The sequence below is a fragment of the Periplaneta americana genome, chromosome 3, assembly GCF_040183065.1.
Source record: "Periplaneta americana isolate PAMFEO1 chromosome 3, P.americana_PAMFEO1_priV1, whole genome shotgun sequence".
NCBI lineage: Eukaryota > Metazoa > Arthropoda > Insecta > Blattodea > Blattidae > Periplaneta > Periplaneta americana.
The window spans coordinates 87,716,397-87,742,826 of NC_091119.1; the positions used below are offsets into that span (position 1 = coordinate 87,716,397).

At 34.7% G+C, this 26,430-nt stretch overlaps 1 protein-coding gene across 2 annotated transcripts in view; it reads right to left on the reverse strand.

The window, feature by feature from the left end:
* The window catches only part of Madm (MLF1-adaptor molecule), a 418,262-nt gene that overhangs the window by 77,747 nt on the left and 314,085 nt on the right, over positions 1 to 26,430 (reverse strand). For both annotated transcript variants that reach the window (XM_069820929.1, XM_069820930.1), the window contains exons 2-5: positions 15,642 to 15,866; positions 10,945 to 11,075; positions 10,130 to 10,224; positions 9,621 to 9,704 (exon numbers count right to left, since the gene is read on the reverse strand). In XM_069820929.1, the coding sequence (XP_069677030.1) occupies positions 9,621 to 9,704; positions 10,130 to 10,224; positions 10,945 to 11,075; positions 15,642 to 15,866 (535 nt within the window). The remainder of the gene's footprint in view (positions 1 to 9,620; positions 9,705 to 10,129; positions 10,225 to 10,944; positions 11,076 to 15,641; positions 15,867 to 26,430) is intronic.

The following is a 26,430-nucleotide window of genomic DNA, read 5'->3' on the forward strand; positions in this document are numbered from 1 at the left end:
CAAGCATTCAGGTAGTGACGTCCACACAGTTCAGTTGTTATCTGTTTGTTTGTGATCCTGTGCGTGATATTCGACACAGATAGATTTATTCAGTGTGTTCAAGAACACCCATCATTATGGGAGAAAGGCTGTAAAGATTACATGGACAAAAATGTGAGGGAGAAGAGCTGGATTATTGTGGGGGAAAATATGTTTCCATCATGGCAACAAATGACGGAAGATGTGTAATTATGTAAATTCAAAAAGTATTCGAACAGTTTAAACTCCAGTGGCGATTAGACCTGTGACTCCTACGTGTCTGATCATGGGAACTTCTTATCACAATGGGGTTCAGTCTCCAGTGGCCAAAGAAAAAAATTGGAAAGCATGAAAATAACTTGCCGCTCTAGAAAAATATCTAAAGCAAATGGAAAAGCAATTTTAAGAAAAAAAAAATCCTGTTTAAGTGCACCGAAAATTGCCTGTGATCTTGAACTACAACTAAGTATAAGTGACAGCACAGTTCGTAATTATTTGAAAAACAATGAATATCGTAATAGTCAGAAGAAAATATTTGTTAATGAAATCTTTAGGAAGAAATATGTTAGAAATTTAATTTTTCAGTCGTTGACTTTATTACATTATATATTTTGTTAGGTGTTAACCTTTACATAATAAATTGTGTGATGTATGAACGTTTTCGTTGACCATGTCAACATCATCAGATACACTCTGTCATTTTACAATATCAAAACTCTCAATGTTATCTACACAATTCACATACAATACATGTTTACTGTCATATGAAGGTAAAACCTATTAAAAAATTATATGAATTAGTTTTATAATGTTGAATTGTGGATACCCCAACTGTCAACAATTAAAATATACTTATATTATCATGGGTATATTCTTTGCAAATCATCACATGTGAACGATAATATGAACGATGTAATGATATGAAGCTAAAAGTAAGATAAAATATATATAAAACGGGTTCTGCAAAATTGCAATGTGTAGACCCAGCCTAACACAAGAGGAGAGAATAGTGTGGGTCTCTGCTTGCCAAAGAGTTGGAATTTTTGTTATTTATGGCCTATCTAGGAAGACAAGTCACCCTATTCCCACCCCACTCTATCCTTGAGGCCGGCCCATGGTTGGGAGGAGTGAAACCTGACCAGGCCAGACGAATTGTGCCTCAGTTACAACATTTTGAGTGCAACCTAAAAAGCACGCGAAGACACACGAAATACAAAAGCAAACCCGGCACAAGCGACCCTGGCCTCAGGAACAAATTTTACTGCAAAACAGGTCTATATACATCACAAACCAGACCCGGCACGAGTGAACCTGGCCTCAGGAACAAATTTTACTGCAAAACAGGTCTATCTACATCACAAAGTTTTCAAATGCTTCTATAGCGATATATGCTTCATTCAGATAACTAATACATTACATAAAACACAAAATTTGATTTCAGTTAAGCCAGGTGACTGAGGCCCGGCCTCACTTGCCTCAGTCAATCAGCCGCCACTGCTGATTAATAACATTCTCCAAACATTTCCAATAAAGTGTTGACATTTACTGAAACTTATGAAAGTTTCAGCTCTGACAACCTTTAGGAATAAAACTAAAAATGCGAATATATACTACAATAAACTTGCTATCACGGTTTTGACAGTATAGAGAAAGAAATGAAAATACATTATTGTCAAGATTTCCAAAACAGGAAATTTCAAATACATACATAGGTTCTATTTCCTTCGTATTAAGCAAGCAAGGTTCAAATTGTTTTGTAGGAACAAGTTTTTTCAGATGTTAAGACAGAATGAAATAATGGCAGAAATAGGTGCACATTAAAAGAGGTTGTCTAAAATTTGGGTTTCAATGAATTTCAACCATAGTTGCCATGATTATTATGATTGAATTAAAAACAATAAACAACTTGTAGCAGAACCCAAAATATTAGATATATATGACTTTCAAAGTGACAGATTTATTTTTAAATTAATTATGTTCATAAAGTTTAGATTGTATGTACATTTAGTCAGCAATCTGAAGACTGGTTGGAACCTCATAAGAGACACTAATAAGGAATCTCTCCTGAAGCAATTAAGCCGGGAGATAATGGGGTAGGGTGACCAGTTTCTTTCCCCCTCCATTGCATACTAAGCTTAAATTAAAACCTCATAATCAACATAATGTCTTTTATGGTAGTTGCTACAATCTCAAGTGAAAATTTAGGCATCATGTCAAACACGCTGCATTGAGTGCTGCATGAAAAACAACCTGTATTATGTAGGCCTATTTGAAAAGTTGGCAACTCTAGTCATGACAAAAATTCGGATAATGACTGTTAATTCAAACATTCATGACAAGGGTTTGATTATTAGGTGGGTAAGACTTTTCCTTCCTCACCATTGGCAATAAAATTTCCCGCTCAGCAAGAAATGGTTGCTCCCACCTCCATTATATTCCCTTACAAATAATTTGGGATATTATATATTATGAATACCTTTTAATTGGGATATTATATATTATGAATACCTTTTATTTGCTGACGATTACAACCAAAGTGGTGACGGATTACAATTTTAAAATCTCAACAAAAAAGGGAAAGACGTTATTCCGAGAAAATATCCAATAAGAATCATAGTGCAAGTTTATCATTCGTGCTACCTGGAACGTGATCATAACTAATATAAATAAAATTATATTTTATATTTTATAAATGCCACAAAGAATTTGTATTAAAGTACATTAATAAAAATTAAGCTGGACCATGGGAAAACCATGGAAGCTTTTAAAACAAATCAAGGACTCTGACAAGAATGTGATCTATTCCCATTATTATTTATTTAGACAAAATAATTCAGGAATGGAAATTATTGAACCCCCAGGAATAAAAATTGATAGTAATATAATAGTATAAACAATAATTTTTGCAGATGACCAGGTACTGATGGCAAGAAGTGAAAATGATTTACAACGATTAGTTTATAGACTCCAAGGTGTTTTAACTAAGTATGGAGTATAATATGAAAATTTAAAAAAATGGAACCAAGTCAATGGCGATAACTGGTAAAAATCTTTCAAGGATTAAAATTTCAATAAGTAATAAAGTAATTGAACAGGTAACCGAGTTTATATATTTAGGAAGTCATATTTCATAGTTTACTCATCAAAAAGAAGCAGAGAAAAATTTAGTAAAGTATAATAAATTAAATGGAATTTTGGAAATAAATTTTGGCAAACAAATGAGAAAAGAAATTCAAATCCGATTACACAATATAATTCCGAAAACAGCTCTTCTGTATGGAAGCGAATGCAGAAACTTTCGCCAGCATGATAAAAAAAGAATAAACAGTAACTTATACAAATGAGATTCTTGAGATCCTTAAGTGGAGTAACATTAAGGAACAGAATTCGTAGCGAAGATCTTTGGAACAAATAGAAGGTTGAAGAGCTAATAAGTGGATTATAATTATCAGATAAAATAGAAACAATATGTTTTAAGAATGCCAGAAAATCGGTTACCACTCAAAGTCCTCTGAAACCAACCATGGGAAGGAGAGACCTGTGGAGATCCTATTGTCAATGGACTGATCAATTCATACAGTTGCAGAATGGAATAAATATTGCCTACACTTGCAAAGAGCAGAAGAAGATGATATTTTATATGATTAATGAATTAAGCCAGCATGTGACACCACAGCAACAATTTCGAAAGGCAAGACTTAGAAAGAAGCTCAGATGAAGTTCTACAAAGTGATGGCCATGCTTAGCTTGCCACAGCAGTGAAACCTGATTAATACAAATAACAGTTCGCTAACAGGAGTAGAAATACAATTTTTAATGTCTGTTAAAAGCTGCTCTTGATGTAAATTTCATAATGAAGATATAAAAAAAAAGCTACAAGTAATAAGTTGCCGAGATGACCCAACTTTAAAAAAAAATACAGAAAGTTGAAAATACAGCTGGTATATAAAAATATGATACAAGCATTATTATTATTATTATTATTATTAAGTCTATTTATACATGCTTTAATATCTGTGGCCATATCGCGTGGGTTATTACTCTTATATCTTATTCAATGTCTTTAGTTTTACAGACCTATTTCTGTAGCATTGGGGGTGCAGGTGCACAACAGAATCGCAGTTAAGGTGTAATGCTGCAAAGCCGGAAGATTGCAGGTTCCATTTCCAATAGGGTCATGGATTTTCTCCACTGATTTAATTCTTCCAGCCACACTATGGCTCTGGGGTTTAGTCATTCTCTAACAAAAATTAGTATCAGGAGCACTTCCTTGAGGGCTAAGATGGTGGGCACGTATAACTGACATCCGTACTGCCATTAATGCCAATTGTCTATAAAGGTGAGAAACTTAATCTCCTGCCACTCTCTGGGCTGATTTGAATTGTAATGAAGTTGAGAAAATCTGCAGTATTAATGATACTGCATTCTGAGTGATACTTCTGACATTAAAAATATATTGGCATTTACATTATGAAGAAATTATTGTCAGAAAATAGAAGCAAAAGCAATCTAAAATTGAGTTAAATTTGTTTTTTTTATATTATTTTACACACTGTAGATGCATAAAAAATACAATAATTACGAATTTACGTTTATATTTATAATGACTAAGACATATATGTGACTTTGGGTTGTTACACTTCCAAAAACGAGTCAGATTCAACAATGAGATCTTAAACCCCTATCATAGTACTGTACAACCACAGTGCGTTTCTGAGTCATTGTTAGGGTTGCTTATGAAATTGAACAAAGAGTAGCAAATTGGGTTCTGTTCTCTTTTGGCACTGATTTTTTAATTAGCTACTTGCAACATTTTGGATTATAGTTCAATTCTTGGTGGATAAAGATGATGCTTGGTGGTAAGTTTTAGCGAGGGTACTCCCATTTCTCTCCCATCATCATCATGCAGTGATATGTACTTTGCCTTTTATGGTGCACCAAGGGAAATAGCTCGTGACTAAAGAAACTACAGTTTTGTTGCATGGCTCATAGATGGAAGTGCTAGGGTGGATGATAGGAAATCAAGTACCAGTCATTTTGGGGGGGGGGACACTACTGAAAACTGTCATGTCGTGCAATTGTGTAGTAATAGTAGTAGTATTAGTAGAAGCAGAAGCAGTAGTACTGATGTGACAAAATAATGTGCCAAAACTTTTGACAATGCGAAAAATATGCAAACCACTACTCTAGATCAACTGATATCTGGCCGACCTTTCACTCAGCTGCTATGTCCCAGCTCGTCATTAACAGTTTGTTGAGTTTCTCTCTGTTGTCTCTTACTCTCAATTAGTGGTTGATTCCGTGTGCTTTGGTTCATGTGGCATGCTGGGATTATTTTGTATCACCAACAGCATTTCATTATCACTGTTCTTTTGCATGTTTATTGTTACATATATTATACCTAGTGAGTAATTTAGTTAATTAATTTAGTTTCTTACCTTATATAATTAAGAAAATGCCTAAAACAGTTCATAGTGATCAAAGAAACTTAATTTCTCATGTAATTACAATGTGTGAGGAAGAAAAAAGAGATGGTTGAGTTTCCTTGAGATCAAGCTGCTTACTTGACAGAGAAATCAGCATCGTTCGTAAAGAAAGTAAGAATGGAGAAAATGTCTTTGCACACTGCAAAAGAAAAACTATAGACTCCTGGAAAGGATAGGCGTGATATACATAAAGTGACAATGAACGATATGGAAAAATGTATCTTGCAAAGAAAAGTGCATGACATATATGCGGTAAAGAAGATAGTGCAAATAATTGCAAATCTGTTAGCTATTGCTAGGGAGGAATTTAATTCTCAAGTAGGGCGGAAAATCTGAGAAAAATTCTCATAGAAACTGGATTCAAATTTAAGAAATGTGAAAATACAAGATGTGCATTGAATGAAGGGAGCGACACTGTAGCACAAAGGGTTAAGTATCTTCGTCAAATTAACAAGTTTCGTAATAGGACCATCATTTATGTAGACAAAATTTGGATCCACCCACATTATAAAGTTGAACAATTCTAACAAATTGAAGATGTGACAGAAGTTTAGAGACGACAGCACTAGCCAAAGACACATGCAGGCAGAGACATGGGATTAATTGCAAATGCTGCAAATATTTTCCAGGCCAAAACTAAAAGTGGACACTATATTAGTCCGTGTCAACCATCCTGAACCTATTATGTAGAGCAGATTTCATTTTCAGCACCCATGGTTTTATAGTTTTGAGACTACCACCATATATCTGCGAATTGTTTCCAAAAGAATAATACATATGGGGGATGGTTAAATGCCGAGTTATGATGAACAATGTGAATTCCAACATCAAAGAAATTTGGAATTACACAGTTGAAGAATTAGGCAATGTAACTGTGTCAGAATAGAAGAATACGTGTTGCCACGTCATTGGACTGGAGGAAAAATTCAGGAAAAGGCATAATTGATAATATAAGTATAAGACGTTTCATCTGATGAAGAATGTGCGTCTGATTCTGAGTTGTCATGAGTGCATCCACTGAGAGCAAATTTGTCACTACGAGATGTTATGAATAACTGGTAGAAATATGCGATATGTAAGTAATGCACTCGTTTTAGTTTTGTATGTAGATCTAAGCTGAAATACTATATATGTACGTATGTTATCTTTAATTGTGTAAGAACTGCCAACTTAAATAATGTCGATGATGATGATGATGATGATGATGATGATAATAGACCATGATACTGAAAGCATGGCATAGTTTTCAGCATCCATCATTTCTGCTATATGATATATTATTTTATCAGCCATGGCAACACAGTAACTGACGCAATCTTGAAAGTGAACTCCAGTTCCAAGAGACTAGGCAATCCCATGCCCCAGTTGGTAGCTACACAGGTCAAAGTCAGAGAAGTTTTAGTATTGTAGCATTAGTACTTATTTAATGATGATTTTAAATGCAGAGGTTATTCAGTGTCAAAATTTAACGTGGGCGACAAATTGCTGATAAATTTTGTCTGGAACCCTCTATTAAGAAGTGTTCTTTTACATGTTGTAAGTCTACGATATGGGACTCTTAACTTTATTTCCCTCCCAGAAGAAGACATGCTAAATATTTTACTGCCCTTTAAAAATCCAACGATTTTAGCTGGGTTCGAATCCGCGAATCTCGAATCAATGGTAAGCATGGTAACTGCAAAACCACTGAAAACGACGCAATTATGTATTAACTAGGAGGAATTGTTCATTTCGTAACTTTAAAAAATATATATTTAATACAACAACAAATTAACACTAAGTCATGTTAGATATCTAATTTCTACTTTAACAGATTGCTGACTGAGCTACGCCGGTGGCTGGAAGAGGTCATAGGAGAAGGTGTTGTACTGTATAAACATATGTTTCAATGCAAAAAGAGAGAGAGAGAGAGAGTTGAGAATATCTGGCATCTGAAATAATGTTAAGTAAGTTAATATTTGAAAAATGACTTAAAACAAGTAACGTTATATTTTTAATAAAATACCATAACATAACATACACCATAACAGTTACAGTGAATTCGTAGTCCTGAAATTTGAGAATAATACAGTATACAAATGAATTATTGTATGATGTAGTCAAGCTATTGGAAATAATTGAAATTCATATGTCAGTGATGTATTTGAAGAACCTAATTTGTTAACAAAAGTGTTGTTTAAAATTGTACACACCTGAGTCAGGTTTTTCACATCATTAGTGTAATTTTTATTTAATATCATAGTAGCAAGTTAAGAAACATATACAATTTTATAACTTTTATAAGGGCATTTTCAGTCATCATGTCCCGCCATATACAGCACACAAGTTTAATTTATTTTTTGGCGAAGTTTTTTTGGTATAAAGTTTCGAAAAGTGTTGAAATAAATTATGAGAAACGTCCCCTATTTTCTTCATTTGAAAAATCTGAAATAATTCGCAGAGATTTAGGGTTTTCCAAAAATGGAAAAAATAAATGTGTCTGAAATGTGTCGTGTCCAGAACGCAAGTTTGATGCCAAATTTCGTCGCTACTTCATCATTAAAATTATTATTTTTTTTTTGTCTCAATCGAAAGATGGCAGATTCAAGAACATCTGTCACGTATTTCCGCCAAAAAAATCACAAAAATAAAAGTAATTAACAGGTTTAGCCTAAAAAAATGTAGTCCCAGCGTCATGTCCAGAACAATCGAATGACCCTGATCTGAAGGATTACATATCGTAATATGTTCCTTATCTTCTCAATTAATGCGAATTGCATGAAAAAGGTCGCGAAAACTTTCAATAGTGCTTTTTTTTCAGAAGTGTTTCAAGTGACCTGTGTTGCGCATACTTTAAACAGGGTGTCAGAAGTGATGTTTGTTTCCCACGTGAAACAGATTTTCTTAAATGTTCTTTAAGAACTCAGATCTTCAAGGGTAATCTACCGAGCCTACCCATACAGCCCATCTATATGACATGGGGAACACGAATATTGACAGCAACTTACTATACTGGTATGTACCTATAATTTGATTTAAAAAAGTACAATAGTCAGTACTCTCCTGGAAGATGAAGCATCATCAGTCAATGCAGCAAATGAAACTTGTCCAGATGTGAAAAATAGCTGAATATTCATTACAGCCACTTCACTTTTCTGCCAGAAGTTATCATTCAAACTTAAAGAAAGAGTTAGTCCTTAATGACATCAATAAAAATAGTGAAAGATGAGTATCTATTGCTGGAAAATGTGTCTGGGGGGGGGGAAGGGTATAGTGGTGGGGATTATAAGTATCCTAGGCAAATTCTTTAAACAACATAAACATACAAAATCTAAAAAAAAAATATGTAATAGATGTAGTACACAGTAAGGGTCATAGAACATTAAGAGTTTTAAATAAATGTATAGTTCTTAGTTTGTCTTTTAATGTCTATTTTTAATTGTTTAAAATACCTTTTTCCTTACCTCCCTTAAGTAATTAACGCCTAACCATCTGGTGTCTAATGATGATAATGGTGGTACTTGTACTACTCCTGTCTATTATTATAATAATCATCATCTTTGGGCATAAGGATCATTATAGTTTAGCCTTTGCACTCCTAATCATTCTGATCTAAGTTTTCAATGTCCACGTCTTTATTCCTACATTTGCAACGTCCTTCTGTACTTAATCTAGCTAATAATTCGGCCTGTCAACCTTCTTTTACCACCTAGACTTCTGGTATGAAAATAATTCCAATTTTATTTTGCGATTATGAATATGGCTTTGTGCGTATGTGTATACATGGTAAAAATGCAAGTAATGTAAAATGTTACAAGGGCTTTAAAATAGAGTTTTGACTGTATGAGAACAAAGCAAAGTTACTAGTAAGAGTATGAAGTTATTCCTTTATGAGTATAAATTATATGTCTCTAATATTTCTGTCTTACTGTAATCAAAACGTTTGTTTTTTTTTAAATATATTAAATCATTATGTCACTTTATGAGTGAAAAAATGTGAACATGCATGAAAAGGCAGTGTAAGAGAGAAGAAGAAAGAGTACACTGTTATTCTATTTACGGAAATAGTGACAATAGCATGTTTGAAAACAAAGTGTAAATAACAACTTCGTCTAACTACAAAATATTTGCACTCACCTCCATACTCAGGGGCAATGAAATGCATGTTCTTCATGTTGTCTCGGCACGTCTTGACGTGGTGATGGATAGCATCAGGAGCCACTGTGGAGAGAAAGTTAAAAGGACAAAATTATTATGTGCATTCGGCTGTGCCTTCGTGGCTGTGGGTTCTCCCGCATCCCTATCTATCCTCCCCAAATTATCTGACTGCTGACCAATTCCACACACAAAGACCCCAGTCGGAATCAAAAGGCAACTCATTCTGCCATCGTTTCGGAAAAATTCGCGTCCCATCCCAGATGCGGATCTATGCCATCGGTGACATGCCGCAACCCCACACGACCACGCTCGTCCGATGTTTTTGTGTGCACAGTAACGAATTGGACAGCTGGAAAACCCAATCAGACCATCGAAGGTTTATAATTTACAATCTCCACGGTGCATATATTCCACCTTGGAGCCCTCCATTATATCTAAGCTTATAACCTAGAGACAATAAAGAATAGTGGTGTTGTGCTTCACTTTACCTGATCCTATTTTCACGAGGCCATTGTGCTGAATAAATATGGTATCACAGGTGAGATTCCCATGGATGATGGGTGGAGAACAGGAATGCAAGTAACTGGAAAGAAAAACATCAGCGTTTACCCCATCAACAAGGATGGATGATGTATGCATTGCTGGTTGCCGGCTCCGGATGGTCTGCACTCTTCTACACCACCTCAACTCTCACACTGCTGGCTCAACTGTGGACACTGTGACTCATGAGGAATGAGCTGACATGTGTGTAGCGAGCCATACGGAACACCAGACCCCAGTCCCTCGCCCCTACTGGTTCTTGCTTATTTCACATCCATCACATATGCCCCAACATGTTAACAATTTCCTATCAAACTTCCAAGATTTCAAAACTAAGTATAGCATTAAAAAAATTATCTTGATGTGTGTATATGTATTCCCAAATACACATCATATCCATACTAAATAAAATTTTGTTCCATATGATATCTATACACACTTCTCACACTCATCCTCATGTTAGGAAAAGGAACGGACATTATGAGCATTAACCACTTTACAAGAGCAGACCTACCTGCTTAGGTGACATTGTTTAGCTTCAAACCATGAAAAGCATTTACTAACATTACTTATAATATTCAAAAAAGTGATGCTTTCCTTGATTTATGCCAATCAGCTAAAAAATTTAGCACAAAAAGTCACCAATGAGGTCTGCAAAACTGAAACAGCTACAAGTGATTATAGAGCAAGTTGAATGACATTCTCAACATAATGTAATATTCAACAGTATGCCAATGAATAACAAAAATCAACATTTGCTTACCTCAAGGCCGACAGAATCTGCGTGCACCACCTCTTCCAGGCCTGGAGTGGTAACTTCTTCACGTTTCTCTTGGTGCGCTTTAGGAACTGTTTCAGGGACCCGGATGACATATATTCCGTGATGAAGATCACCTGTATATAACACAGTGTGTTATAATTTAGAGAGCTTGACATTGAAAAGTATCATACACAAGATAAGTTTTCCTCTCTTTGATTGAAGATGCAATATCTTTTACTTGAGAATACTGTTTGTTGAAAGGATACTAACTTAACCTTTTTCATGTCACTGACACACAGCTGTTATGGAGAATGAATAGTGATGAGAAGAATTCAAAATATCACTAAGTCCAGCAACATACAATTCTGATTTTCTCCTTCGTATACTAATACAGTTCACCTATTTATAAATTTTTCAAAATCAATTGTCAACATAACTTTCATACGATTTTATAATTAGTTTTTCTACAATGTCTCACTCCTAAAGATTTTATGCATCTCTAATATCAACGACATTCGATTACAGACTGTGAACAATAATGTTAAGACCATTATTGTAACAATGAGGTACTGCTGTATATTTTAAATATTTTTCATGTAAAATTAAAATACTATGTCATTAAAAACATTTTAACATTCATACATGACTTCATATAAACTACTGAAGCACTGCAATCAATTATAACTTCATGAGAAGTAAAGACTGAGACATTATTAAATTAATATTTTCATTTATGTATGCATTTTTTGGCAAATTTCCCTCTCAAAGAAAACTACACTGATATCACTTTCGAGTGTTCATTAAAATCTTGGTTCATATAGTATTTTGGAATCTTTAAAACATCCCATTTCTTTCAACGTCTCACCTACACAAAACTGAATTTTTTGTCATGACAGTCACTAAACTATAAATATATGATGACTCTGAAAAAAGAGATCAGGTTCCTACTTTGATATAATAAGGTATATAAAGCCATATCCAGCCCACTAATTCAGATAAGAAGCTTATTGTATTTCTTTTAAATTAGATGCAGTGAATAATAACAGTAAAAATAAAAAAAAATACGATAATTGTTGCAAAGGATTATATAAATTCAATTTATTTGTACCTGTTCTGGAAGAGGGGGAGAACTCATTAAATACTGGAAGGGAACGCAAAAGATAAAATTCTGGGAAAATCAGTTTTAAGAGGTTTCATTTTATCCTACAAAAGAAATGCAACTGAATAACAAGTGGATACAGTAGAGTTCCAATGGCCCAGGTTCTTAGGTAGCGTAGTTTTCCACTTCATTCCCACTGGAGCCAATTATGTGAATCCTAATGAACCTGAAAAAAGCTAAAAGGGTCATTAAAACTTATAAGACACATCACCAATTGATAGGATTTCCCCCTCCCTCCAGAAATTCATGGAAAAGACCATTTTCGTGAATTGGTTGTTTCTCTTAAACATTATAAGTAAAACAAAAATGCATTGGAAAATGTGTATCTTCAGCACTGTTTCCCAGGCCATCAAAATTCAAACATACATAAGTCAACAGGCGAGCCGATTATGCATAGAAACCCTGCCGTTTTTTTCACAGATTATGATGTAGCATTGAAATCTACAAGTCAGTAAAGACTAATGAGCACATTTACCTTTAAGTTCACTGCTGGATCAGAAGTCTAAGATCAGCTAACTCATGTCAGAGACGAAAATTCATTAAGCAGCCTAACAATCCACCCTCTAGTTTCTTTTGGAATAATAATTTAATTAATAATTATATACTTCATTGTACTTTCTATACAATTTCAATATTATGCAATTTCACTATTTTCCTAATTTGAAGTGTGTGCACATAGCCTATATACAAATTAATAATGTCATGTCAGCAGCAAATATTTTCTTATTGTCTATTTCATCCAGTCACTAATTACACTGAACAACAAGAATTTTGCTCCGACTTAAAACAATGTGTCCCTTATGGTATGATGTGCGCTGAATCCGAAAATGCATCTCTTTTCTTCGTATCACGTAAGGGTTTTAAGATATACTATGATTTCACTTTTCGATAAGCGCTCCCCAGGAAACATTTGGCGCGGGTTGGGGTACAAACCAAAACAAAAGCTAATGCATTTTATGAGTTTATGATTTATTTTCGGTTTATTAAGGTTGTTGGCATATTATTTTGTACTTCTAATAAATAAACAGATATTGGTCCCTTCTATTACCTAAATTTCATAACAGTTCATAGTGAGGTGTATGCAATGAACAAACAAGGGTGTGGTTTTCAGTATTTAAAGGAAAAGTTTACTAGTTTGAGTGAAGGCAAATTAAAAGAGGGCATTTTCATCAGTCCAGAAATTTCCAAGTGCATATGACAAAATGGAGTGTAATGTCTCTCAAAATACACTTTCTACATTCTCATTTGGATTTCTTTCCTCCTTACTTTGGAGTGGTAAGCGACGAGCATGAGTAAAGATTTCATCAAGAAATATCTGAAATGGAAAGGCAATATAAAGAAAGATCATCATCCAGCATGCTTCCAGATTATTGCTGGTTCCTTGTAAAAGACAGTCCCAGGTCTAGTTATAAACAGAAGCCATCCAGAAAATTATTTTAAATGTAAGTTCAAATTCCGACATTTTTCTCATTATATGCATGAAATATTTTTATTGTTGTTGTGTTTTAAACTATGTAACATCATTTTTGTATCTAGTACACATTTTTCAAGTGTTATGAGGAATTTTGAATCCCTAGTATGTTGTAATTTTATCAGTAGCAGTGAAAAATTAAAAACAAATATGTTTTGTCATAAAAAATTCAATTCATTTTCCCCGGGAAATGGTACATGATGGGGCAATTTGAATGTTAAATTCAGATTTAGGGCACACATATTAGTAATATTCATCTATTTTTATTCCGGAGCAAGACAAAAAGTAAAAATTTGTTGTTCAGTGTTATCATAACAATCACTATTATTTGTCACTTTGCTTGTCTTATCATGATGTCTTGGCATTCCAATGTAGTACCGACTTCCATGTATTAATTCTTCACAAAGGTTCTTACTTGAACATTATTTTATCAGGTTAGTTTGCATTAGTACGGATTTCATAAATTTTACTTAGGTTGCAAGGAGTAGTGAAGTTCATTCCATAAGCTCTCCTACTCAAATCCCATCCTCACCTTACCGTAGCAAAATCTATTTTTAACAAACGAGGTTCTGGGAACCGAAACATAGCAGCATAACTGTTCCATTTCAGCATGCTGACCTGCCATGGCATGCATAAGTGTCCCCAAAGTGGTAAAGAGGGAATATGGGATGTCTAACAATCCTCCTGGCTAGATTATAATGACCTGCTAACCAACAGTAGGTGTGGTCCTCCACAAAGTTTGGGAGTTGCATATAGTGTCCACATTAAAACGTTTATACTTTTTGCTACATTACTCTCCTATATTGGAGACCAGAGAGTTAATGGCTTTATTGCCAAAAACTCGGCACTGGTTAATAACAACAACTTGCAGAGCCACCGAACATGATTAGCAACTAATAAAATAACATGAGTAGTAAATGATAAAACAGCTATTTTACAATATTTTTTTCATTTAAAATAACTTACCTAGCATTTCAGCATTAAAAATTGCTGGGCACTGATTTCACTCAAAGTATTAATATGAACTGCAATGGTACCTCCAATCTACAAGTATGTGTGTAAGGAGCAAGCACACAACACTATCATGAGAAACAGCTCCCTGCTGCTTTAAAATTGCTAAAGGAGTATTACTTGGGAATTCTGTTCGCCTATCAGTAGCTAAGATATATTCACATTTTTTCTCTTCTTTCTAATCAATATCTACGTACTTTCTTCTTTCTTTGATTGTTTTGAAACAAGAGCATTCTTTAGGTAGGTTTCCTTAATTACGCCATTTTCGGGTTAATTTTCTTAAGAAATTTAAGGTGTATGTCCTTTTAGCATTATATTTATGCATTTATTCAAATTATTTGATATTTTATTTCATTTGTGACATTCAGCTGATTGCTCATTTCGCTTTTTTGTAACCAGTCATTTCTTGCTCCTCCTACAACAGTACAGAGAAATGTGATTTGTGCTGCTTATATCATTGTTGTTCATCTTTGTTGTCTAACACCCAGCATTTGCTATTATATAACTGTTAACATATATATTCTAACTATATAATCACACTTACCGGTATGTCTTTTCTACTATGCTTTCTGGAACTCTGATTCATTATTTAACTAATTCTACTCATATTATAATGCCATTACACACACTGTCACTTCTTTTTGTGCCTACTGACCCAGTGCGGTGATACTCGAAGGGTTTTTACCTGTTATCCTATTACATTCTTTATTACAATGTTTTGCTCTTGTTGTAACGACCTTGGAATTCTAGGCTATTATTTTTGGTCAACTTTCTCTAGTGGCTGCTAACAAGACAACAATAGTAAGGTGATCATCTCTGTGGTATACAACTATTTTGAAAGGAAGATATCCACTTTCATGGCAACAGAAATGGAGATCACATGGTGGTAACACATGAAAAAGCAGTCTGGAATCTTAGAAGGCAGGGCACCTTAAATAAGACTGATAACCTGACTACGGAAAATGCTATTATTAAGAAACAAAGACACATTGAGTCACATATTCACAGTTCAATAACAGAACATGTTAACAAGAAGCAGTCTTATCAGGCATATCATACCCGTGGCTTGTCGTTGTGAGTATCCGTCCAGTAGCGATGGAACTTGACAATATTAGGATGTTCCAACTGGGTCAGGTTTTCAAACACCTGCTGGATTTTCTCTTCTTGTGCTTTAAAGTTTTTTCTTTCTGAGAATTGTACCTCATTCCACACAACCTCGACACCTTCCTCGGTGTCCATTGCCAGATAGGCGCAGTCAATTCCTGGCACATCACGCTGCTCTACCTGCAACAATACACATTTGATCTCATAATCACATTCTTATTAAACCATTACACAACATAATTATATTCCGATACCACTACTGTTACATCAGCTTTTATCCCATATCGCATCACAATCTTTTCTACTGAAGTGATCTAGTTACGTACAATGCTAACTTGCTTAAAAAAATATGTCAAATAATCATCTAAAATTTTACCAGTTCTCTAATTATCTTATGAATCAATATACACTCGTCTAATTATAAATAAATTTAACCTAACAGAAATATATAACCACGTCCAGCTTCAAGTATTTGAGAAACATCATCCATATTACTATGTAGGTCAAAATGGATGTGAAGGAGAATTTAGAAATACACAATAAACAAAGCACCTATACTCAAAGACCATCATAATACAATGATGATTACGTAGAGAGTGACAGTTTCTGGCCTGGCTGCAGATCACACTTTTATTATATTCTTTTGATCGAGACTGAATAGTTACAACAACATTTCAATTAATTCTTTCCGAGCAGCGATTTGTTAACAGCGACGTACCGTACCATTAGCTTCCATTTAAGCCAGAGAGGTGTGTTAACTGCTCTGCCACCCAGCTGACGATCAGAAGTCTCACTCGTTTCTCGTGTGCGCGCATCAAGATTAACTCTTCCACAAATGGAGTCATTAAACTGTGTACTGAGAATGGTGGTGGCACTCAGCATGCGACCTTTATGGCTGAGCATTGTTTCTCTATGTTGACGAGGATAAAAACATTTGTGAGAAATACGAGACAAGCGAGGCTTTCGGAATTAGCAAATACTTTCAGTAGAAAAATACTTCATCATGAACTATGACTAATTAAAAACAACTAATCCTGTATATAGTTATGTTTTATTCGTAATTTCACTGTAAAAGGAAGTCCCTTTCTCATCTTTCATACTTATTTCTTTCTTTATGGCGGGATTAAATTTATGTTGCATTGTCTGAAGACTGTTTTATCATGTAATATTTATAGACTAAATTAACTGCAATTACCTATGCATTATATCACGAACTGTCACTGTGACTGGATCTAAACAAGCATTCCCATTACTGATGAAGATAATTTGATACATATTTTTTTAATTTGTATTTTATTAATGGCTTCCTGTAGTAAGGAGCCAGTTCCAAACAAAATTCGTATTAATAACAAATTTTAATTCTTGGAGGAACTAAACATTTCAGAAACAAATTTCAAATTTTAAGAAATGCATTACATCGTAAATAGGATGGTGAAACTTTCCCTCATCCAAAGACATACTCACTTTCGTTTTTACAAGATGTTAGCAAGATCTGTCCTTGTTACAGAGCAAAATCTGTACTTTACGGAAAAGTGATTAAAGGAAAATTACAACTAGTGTAATGAAGTTCATGTGCTGGATAGCTCGGTATTCATACTAGGTGGTATCACAGAAAGACTTTAAAGACTTTACATGAATCTGAAATGGAACCAGTACTGAAATACATAAATTTCAAACTAACTGGATTCATCATGTTAACCGAATTTCCAGAGCAAGAATATTTAAGATAATCTTTGAATTACAAACCGAGAGGCAGAAGAACAGCAGGATACCCCATCAAGAGATGGGAAGAAAACTTTAGCAGACCATAACAGTTCTTTCAGGTCATAATGATGATGATGATGATGATGATGATGATGATGATGATGATTTTGTGTACTGATAGTTGTGGTTGTAGGTTCCATTTTTCGTTATGATTATAACAACTTAATTACTAATTATATACTTCATTGCACTTTTGTTAATTTAAGATTAATTTATTATTTACTTTTATGGGAGATTAATATCTACAATGCTTTTTTTTACTTAGCCTTCAACTTCAAAACAATATCGAAGATATTTCGGGAAAATCATGAGAAAAGAACTTGAACTAAAACTGTATAATCTCATATCAAAGACAGTTTTATACAGAAATAGAACAGGGGGGGACGGGGAAGGAGACATCTGAAATACACTTCTTAAAATCTGTTATATCGTCGTTGTTCCTGCAATAACTCCTATGTGCAAAATATAAAATTTCTCAGTAGAAAGAAAAAAAAAACACATTTATTCATTCTATGGCAGCCGTGCATAGGTGATTGTGAATTCTTACATTTTCGAAAGAAAGAAATATAATTACATACAGGAGTGAGATTTTATTATTTGCTGTATCACGATTTAAGTTATATTTAATAGGGAAAAAATCTGAAAATCGATAAATATATCACATAGGAGTTATTGCAGGAATGATGACGATACATGTTTAATATTATAAATATATAACAAAAGAAAATGTAGAAGAAATCCAGGGATACCATATAAAATGGTGTCATCACATACACAGGATGCTCAGCCAAGCTTATTTTTAACAACCTAGTGGAAAAAGGGACTTTGGACGTACTAAAACTAACTGGAAACAACAAATTTCATTGACCTCGGAACAAGAACCCAACCTTGAACTCACTTGAGCGAAATGACATAACATTTGCTGGATGGAAACTGACAAATTACTCGTATTTTCATCCTTCTAGGGATAAAATGATTTTACCTATTACATTTTAAATTATTAACAAAATATTACAGAAAATCTAAATTACTGGATCATACACAAATTACAACATCTATGTATTGACGGCCATTACCTTAAACTTCGATTATACTTCAATACGTTAAAGAATACAGACATAATCTTCAATACTGATGATGATGACGACGACGACAATGGCAATGACAATAGCAAAACTGTTGGAGAAATGGTAGGAGCATTAACTTCCCACGATGAAGATGTGTGTTCAAACCTCACTGAGTCAAACTACAATTTGTGGAGAAAGGAGACAGTTGATGGACCAGAACCAGACTGCTCCAAGTCTACTTTACTATTCCTCCCCCCCCCCCCCCCCAGGAAAGTTATTTTGAGCTCCTGACATTCAAAGCTTCATAAAACAATTTGGAATAGCTTCATAGCAACCTTATGGAGAGGAATATTTACAATTTTGTTTGATTCATACAGGCAGACAAGAAGTGGAACACGATGAAACACAGATTTCTTTCTTATAACAAGTTGGACTTAGAACAGCCATTGAGTGTTTTGGATTAGTTCAGTCTCCCGCGTCGAAATTCATAAGGCAATCATTATTTATAATCGTCCTTACCACTTGCGTACAGAAAGGAAGGAAATATTTTTGCATCGTAAATTTTTTCAAGAGACTAAAACTAAGATGTTACTGCCAACTTGTAAAGTAATAGAGTTGAGGAAAAATTCATACACCAGATGACAATAGCTATGTAGTACAATAAAATGGATCGTATTTCAAAATGACGGTAATACTTATGCAATTATGAAGTAAATATTCATGAGAAATTAACATGGTACACATCGTTTGATAGTCAAAGTTTCAACTTATAAGTTTCGGAAAACATATTATGTCTGTTGCCATGGGAAACACAGTTGAAAAATGGCAACTACACAACATAAATAGTTTGGCGTTCTGCAGCTTGCGAAAACAAATTCGGCAATAATGGTACAGAGGTTGTTTCGTAGACATTTCCGAATTGACCATTTACCATATCATTGGATTGGACATGCTACCGCTGCTGATCTGGCCTATCGCTCTTGGCCTCCCAGGTCACCAGACTTGACATTATGTGACTTCTCTGGGGTTTTGTGAAGGATACAGTTTACGAGTATGTGCCACTTCTACCCCCGAGACCTTGAAGAAGTAAGACATCGAATCATTTCTGTGACTGCATCATTAAACGTAAATGTTGAAAAGACTGTGGCAAGAAATGACTATCGTGCTGATGTATGCCGTGTAACAAGAGGTTCTCACATTTGAGTGTTTATAACGTGCCAATAAAAACTCTGAGTTTCTTAAATACTATGTATCAAGTTACTCTATCATTAATACTTACCTACAGGTACTTAATAATAATCAAATGAAAGTGATGAAACATGGTGTACAGTATTTACTATTAATTGCTAGTAATGTCATAATAATGTTTATTTCACTTGAACTGGAGGTTGAGGGAAACACGTTACACTAAACGTGGCACGTGCAACACTAAAATTGCTATTGTAATGAAATGATCAATGACAATGAATGCTGAAATGGAGAGTGACGATTGAATGAGAGACCTCAGAAACCTTGACACTGTCCACTACAAATATGACTTCGACATCACCGGAATTCCAAACCAAGTACGCAGTTATCGCAAGCCAATATGCTCTACTGAGCTACCAAGGCAACATAGTCTTAATTAAACTTCTGTGTAAGTACTACTCTAAATGCCTTGAACGATTCACTGATGTCAGAAATGGTTGTTTACAAGCTACATAAACAGAACAGGTATTTGGAGGTCACAAAAGCACTACTTTGTAGGAAACGACACAGTAGAAGGAAACAATACTTAACAGCCTTACTTAAGTATAATGACGAATACGTATATATTCAACTGTTAGCGGGTAGTAAACATTACCCAACTGGTAGGATTCTATTCTATTAGCTCCCCCTTCAGGGGAGGGCAAGGACTGGGATTCTTCTCGCGCTCATTGTACTACTCAGAATGGAATGGTGAGCATGCCCTAAGGCCTCCACACTACAGATCCCCCTGCATGCTGCCTCTGAACTCCCCTACAGCCTACATGATACCCTTACCTTTCCACGTAGGCCTCATCGCGGTCCCTCAACCCCGGTCCTACGAGTTATCATGAGCCCAGTGGAGAGCCCACGGTGCATAGCGCTACTACCAACAACGAATGACCACATATCCACGGTGTCCAAGTTCAGCGACCCGCAGCTGACTCCACGTCGGAGCAAGCTTGAAACCTAGGAAAGAAATGAAGATGATGATGAAAGAGGGGAAATGTAATTGTGATGGCGAAATGAATCCGAGGTCCAACGCCGAAAGTTATCCAACAATTCTGCTTCGGGGGCAAAAAAAAAAAAAAAAAAAAAAAAACTCTACAAACTTGCCCGACCAGGATTTGAACCTGGCCCCGTTTTTTTCACGGTCAGACATGCTAATCGTTACTCCACAGCGGTGGACAATTGGTAGTAAAGCATTTGTGACTGTGAATGTAAATTTATTAAGAGAAATTAGTATCATTATGGTATATACAGCAGGTACAGTTACTTTCTTTTCGCCATGAGTGAGAATTGCAGTCGATATCCTACACCTCATAGTATACAGTATATTTAATAAATTAAGTATCATTTCGACGCTAGGTAACCTCGAAGTTGACGTAAAATATCTGATAAAAAAACATGCATCATTAACACTTTTCAGCGTTTCGACAATGTGCCCCGTTTGACTGGCAGATTCTAATCGTGTCTCCGTAACGAATGATCGTGGAATGTTCGTTCCTACACTTAAATTGTCCATTATATCTTCTAATCTGCAGTGCTGTTCTTGCACCTTATATCAAAACCATATTAGTTCATTATTCATTATTGTCAATTTATTAAATGATTAAAATGACCTGTTGTTCGTTTCAAAATGTTACTGTTATGCAACCGAAATATCTGGAAAGCTGAAGAAAATACTGGTAGTATTTTAACAAGCTTCCTCGGTAGTCTAAAGGTCTATGTTTGCAATGAATCCGAGGTTAAAGGCTTTAATTCCGGTCGAAAGCGCTAGAAATTCCTAACATGGCTTCGAGCGAAAGAAGTACAGCTAGGAGGTCCGTGTCGTAGATTTACGTTCCAGAATGCGAGGGCTAAAGAAAAAAAACACTAACTAGTTGTTTATCGCCCACGTCTAAATTCAGTTCTACTTGTCTCCATTCGTATTGCCCTATCACGGGGGATAATGAATTGGTTTTTACAAGTGACCCCACCTGAGGAATTAATTCTTTACGTTGCCAGATTAACAGTTCAAGAATTTTAAATTTAATTTGTATTATTTTACGATGTCTGTCCTCCACTGTGGCTCAAGCCGTTGTGCTTACGGCCAATTAAGTAATTCTTTCAGTACCAGAGTTTTTCCTGGAGTAGACTCGAAAGATTGTGATGTCTACCGGTACTCACTTCCTCGTGAATATACGGAAGTTCTCGAACCCAGTGACCAATATAGCCTGAATGCTACATTCCGTTTGCACCATCACATAAGTTCTTGAAAAAAAATACTATTACAGTATAATCTTAAAAACATATTCACTCTCCACTGCATGTGAAACAAAACTGACAAAGAAGCAACAGATAAAGACTAGCTAATGTAATACAGTATTTATAGGATAATGTTTCGTAAATTATATAACAAATAATTTACTGGTACTTCTTTAAACGCGTATTATACCCATATAATAATAATAATAATAATAATAATAATAATAATAATAGTAATAATAATGCCAGCTTCATGGACGAGTGGTCAGAGTCCGGCTACAGTTCATGAGGTCCCGGTTTCGATTTTCGAGTATAAACACAGAAATTTTTCCTTAAAAGGTATTAGTCCTATGTTCGTCCATTGTCTGGAATTTAAGTTCATTTTTAGATTTAAGACGTCTCCTAGCGCCACATAATCATGATTCATTATCATCCTATCAGATCATCGACGTGATGTAACTCCGCCTTCCACGCGCCCCAACCTCAGATGTGGGTTACACCTAAGACCAGATATGTCGAAAGATAACCTGCCGGTACTTGGGAGGAAAAAAAAATAGGTCTATAAAGGAAATTGAAATCAACAACTATTTCGAATGAATAGCGAAAGAATATCAGCACTAATACAAAACTATCAACCTAAAGGCAAAAGAGATGTTGGACGTTGCAAAAAAAAAGTGTTGCTTTTTTAGTGGTTATTTTACGACGCTGTATCAACATCTCAGGCTATTTAGCGTCTTAATGAAATGAAAGTGATAATGTCGGTGAAATGAGTCCGGGGTCCAGCATCGATAGTAACTCAACATTTCCTACCTGGTTTCGTAGTCAGACGCGCTGACAAAAGGTGTTATATGTGAAGATAGAGACATTAATGCCTAAACATTGAAGTGATGATGATAATGATTATTATTAATATTATCACCATTATTTTAGTGCGGATGTGCATTCGATGGTTAACTCTTAAATTGGCAAAACTTCATTCCTTACACTAGTTTATTATATCTTGTCGGACTGTAAAAAAAAAAAAAAAAAACAACTATCGCAATGTTTACTAGCTACATATTTTATATGTTCTACAATGTTATAGTATTGTGAAATTTTAATTTTCCTACCAATTTTTTTTCTATTGTTCTATTAAAATTATAGCATATAGCCTATTAACCTATTGTATCCTATACGATACTTTGTCAATTTAAGGATTAAGACATGCAAATTGAAATATGAGGGGGAAGCCATAGTCACTGGATTCGAATCTCTACTGGAAGAAGAGGTTTCGTATCTGATCGACAACAAGTGTCGATTGAGGAAGTCACTGTGACGTTCTGATAAAGAATCGGCGTCCTGGTGACCTCACCCCATGAAGTTCCAGCGTCTATAGCAGTGATGTCAAAGCAAGCGCATTTTTCTGACCTTGACGTCGTGCGCGGGCAGCAAGCGCTAAGTATGGAAAGAGGAAGGGTTGTGTATATGAATAAGCAACCTGTTGGATTAAGAAAACAGTGGTGCACAAACTTCAAACGGAACGTGAAATTTTATGTCGTTATTTTTATATGGCATATTTCTGTTTAATATTATCTATATTGTCTGTAAAACAAAAGTACTAACACTGATTTCTTAATATTGCACTTGTGTTTTAAATCTTAATAACATAATAGAGAGTTAAGAAGGAATATTCACTTAAATTCCATAGTAGTATAATATTATACTGTATTAAGTGGATGAAACACATCATTCATAAAGAAAGTGATATTCCAAAGAAAGAGATTGAGTATGACATGATAAGTTGGAATTTATATTGATGGCATCTTTAGCCTTACAAAAGTAATCAATAAACTAATCAAAACAATATTACAGTACAAAGCAAAGTTACCTAGGTAGGCCTACTGTATCTGTTTTAAGTGTAACTAATATTCCATAACAAAACTCTTATCGCATTATGCTTTTAAGGTGATATTAAATTATTTTCTCGAAATCTGCTGAAGCTATAGAGCTGACATTTTTACAACACATGGGCACGTATCTTTTGCTTATGATGTAACAGTAGTTGCTTTGTTAATTCATTTCCTTACAAACAATTTCCATGCGAATATTTTCAAAATTTTCAATACAATATCTTCAGTAATACGTATATACGGTATATTAGATTTACGAAAACATTCTGTAAGGCTACTAAATAAATAGGCCTATACCTGAAAATTTCAGTTTTCTATATGAAAAGTTGAGAAAATATTTCTTTTGAATAAAAAAAAAATCAAACTTGTGAAAAATGAATATTAAAATTAAAACTTACATTCTTATAATGCACTTATACTTCTCAGGCAAATCTAAAAATTAACATGGATACAGTTTTAATAAATTCTCTTCCCTTTATCTATTGAATCAGTGCTGACCATCCCTGAATATAGCTCGACCAAGCGGCATATATACCACCTCTTTCGTCTGTCTCTTTCCTTTCCGCTGTAAAGCCCTCAGGCTCTCCTGGGCTCTAAAGCGCGCGCTTGTTCCTGTGGGCATCAATTGACATATCTGGTCTATAGTGTTACTCGAAGAAATCCGAAATATGCTCTTAATGTTAACTCCGGAACAAATAATAAATGACTAGAAGTTGTATTACACACTGTGTTTAATAAATACTATTTGTTGTTAATACTCCTAGGAAAATGAGAAACCTTCGAAATTATTATTATTATTATTATTATTATTATTATTATTATTATCGTCGCCATTATCTGCTGTGGTCACGAAGTAACATTTCTATTCACAAAACTAACGGATCTGGAATTTGATTTAAGGCAGGGAAATGGAAATTTTTCCTGTCGTGGAGACTGGGTGTTTAGGGCATATCCTTTGACTGATGTTTATATTATCTTAGGCGTGGTATTGTGTCCCGATGATCACATCGTAAAGCACTCCATTTCTTGTGAATGCATAGTTTAAAATCATTACTACCAAGCGTGAGAACCGAATGGACAAAAGATCCGACTAGAAATCTTAAATTAACTTTTTTATTCGTCCGTTGTTAGAAATAAAGTTCAGTTTACTTATTTATTTACATACATCAATGAGCATATACATGCTATAAAATATTACATTAAGTTATTTTCCATGTAGTCACGTACATCGTGTAACTTCTTTTTCAATAATAATTGCTTGACCCTATATCTAAAATTTCTTATATTATTGATATTTCTAATTTCTAGAGGTAATATTACAAAACCTGATACCCATAACATGATGACTAAACTTTTTTTCTAATCTGCACCTCGGAACAATGAAATTATGTTTACCTCTAGTGTTGTGTAAATGCTAGAAATGAGCACGGCGAGCAAAGTAAAGCGTATCTAAAAGGGGCAGCTTATCCATACAGAGCTATAATTTCTGGTGTAAATTCAGTAGTACGGGCAGTAACACGCAAATAATCATGTCATGAAAGCGGGTGAAGAGAGCTTATCCAGATAACGTATCCCGAGCCGACTAGTCAATCAGACTACTACATGACTACTACTATCACCACCAGGATAGTTAATTACTTACTTACAAATGGCTTTTAAGTTTATTGTCGCCCTCACATAAGCCCGCCATCGGTCCCTATCCTGTGCAAGATTAATCCAGTCTCTACAATCATATCCCACCTCCCTCAAATCCATTTTAATATTATCCTCCCATCTACGTCTCGGCCTTCCCAAAGGTATTTTTCCCTCCAGCCTCCCAACTAACACTCTATATGCATTTCTGGATTCGCCCATACGTGCTACATGCCCTGCCCATCTCAAACGTCTGGATTTAATGTTCCTAATTATGTCAGGTGAAGAATACAATGCGTGCAGTTCTGAGTTGTGTAACTTTCTCCACTCTCCTGTAACTTCATCCCCCTTAGCCCCAGATATTTTCCTAAGAACCTTATTCTCAAACACCCTTAATCTCTGTTCCTCTCTCAAAGTGAGAGTCCAAGTTTCACAATCATACAGAAGAAAGGTAATATAACTGTTTTATAAATTCTAACTTTAAGATTTTTTGACAGCAGACTAGATGGCAAAAACTTCTCAACTGAATAATAAGAGGCATTTCCCATATTTATTCTGCGTTTAATTTCCTCCAGAATGACATTTATATTTGTTACTGTTGTTAGTTAATTACTTAAAAAAAAAAAAAGAAACTAACTTTGTTGCTATCACCATTTTATTCATATACAGAAACTAAAAAAGACATGCGATTCAGAGCAAATACAGAAATCCCAATCATTTTTATCACCCAAATACCATTACTGAAAAATGTTTTTTCGCTAAGCATACAGTAGCCTACAGGTTCATAATTTATTTACATAAAAAGTTAATAAAATAAACAGTAAACTACTAATATCACAAAATTTGATACTGAGGCGCTATTATACTGTACACTCCAGCCCTACAAATGCTACAAAAACTTGAAGTGCTTTTTATACGACA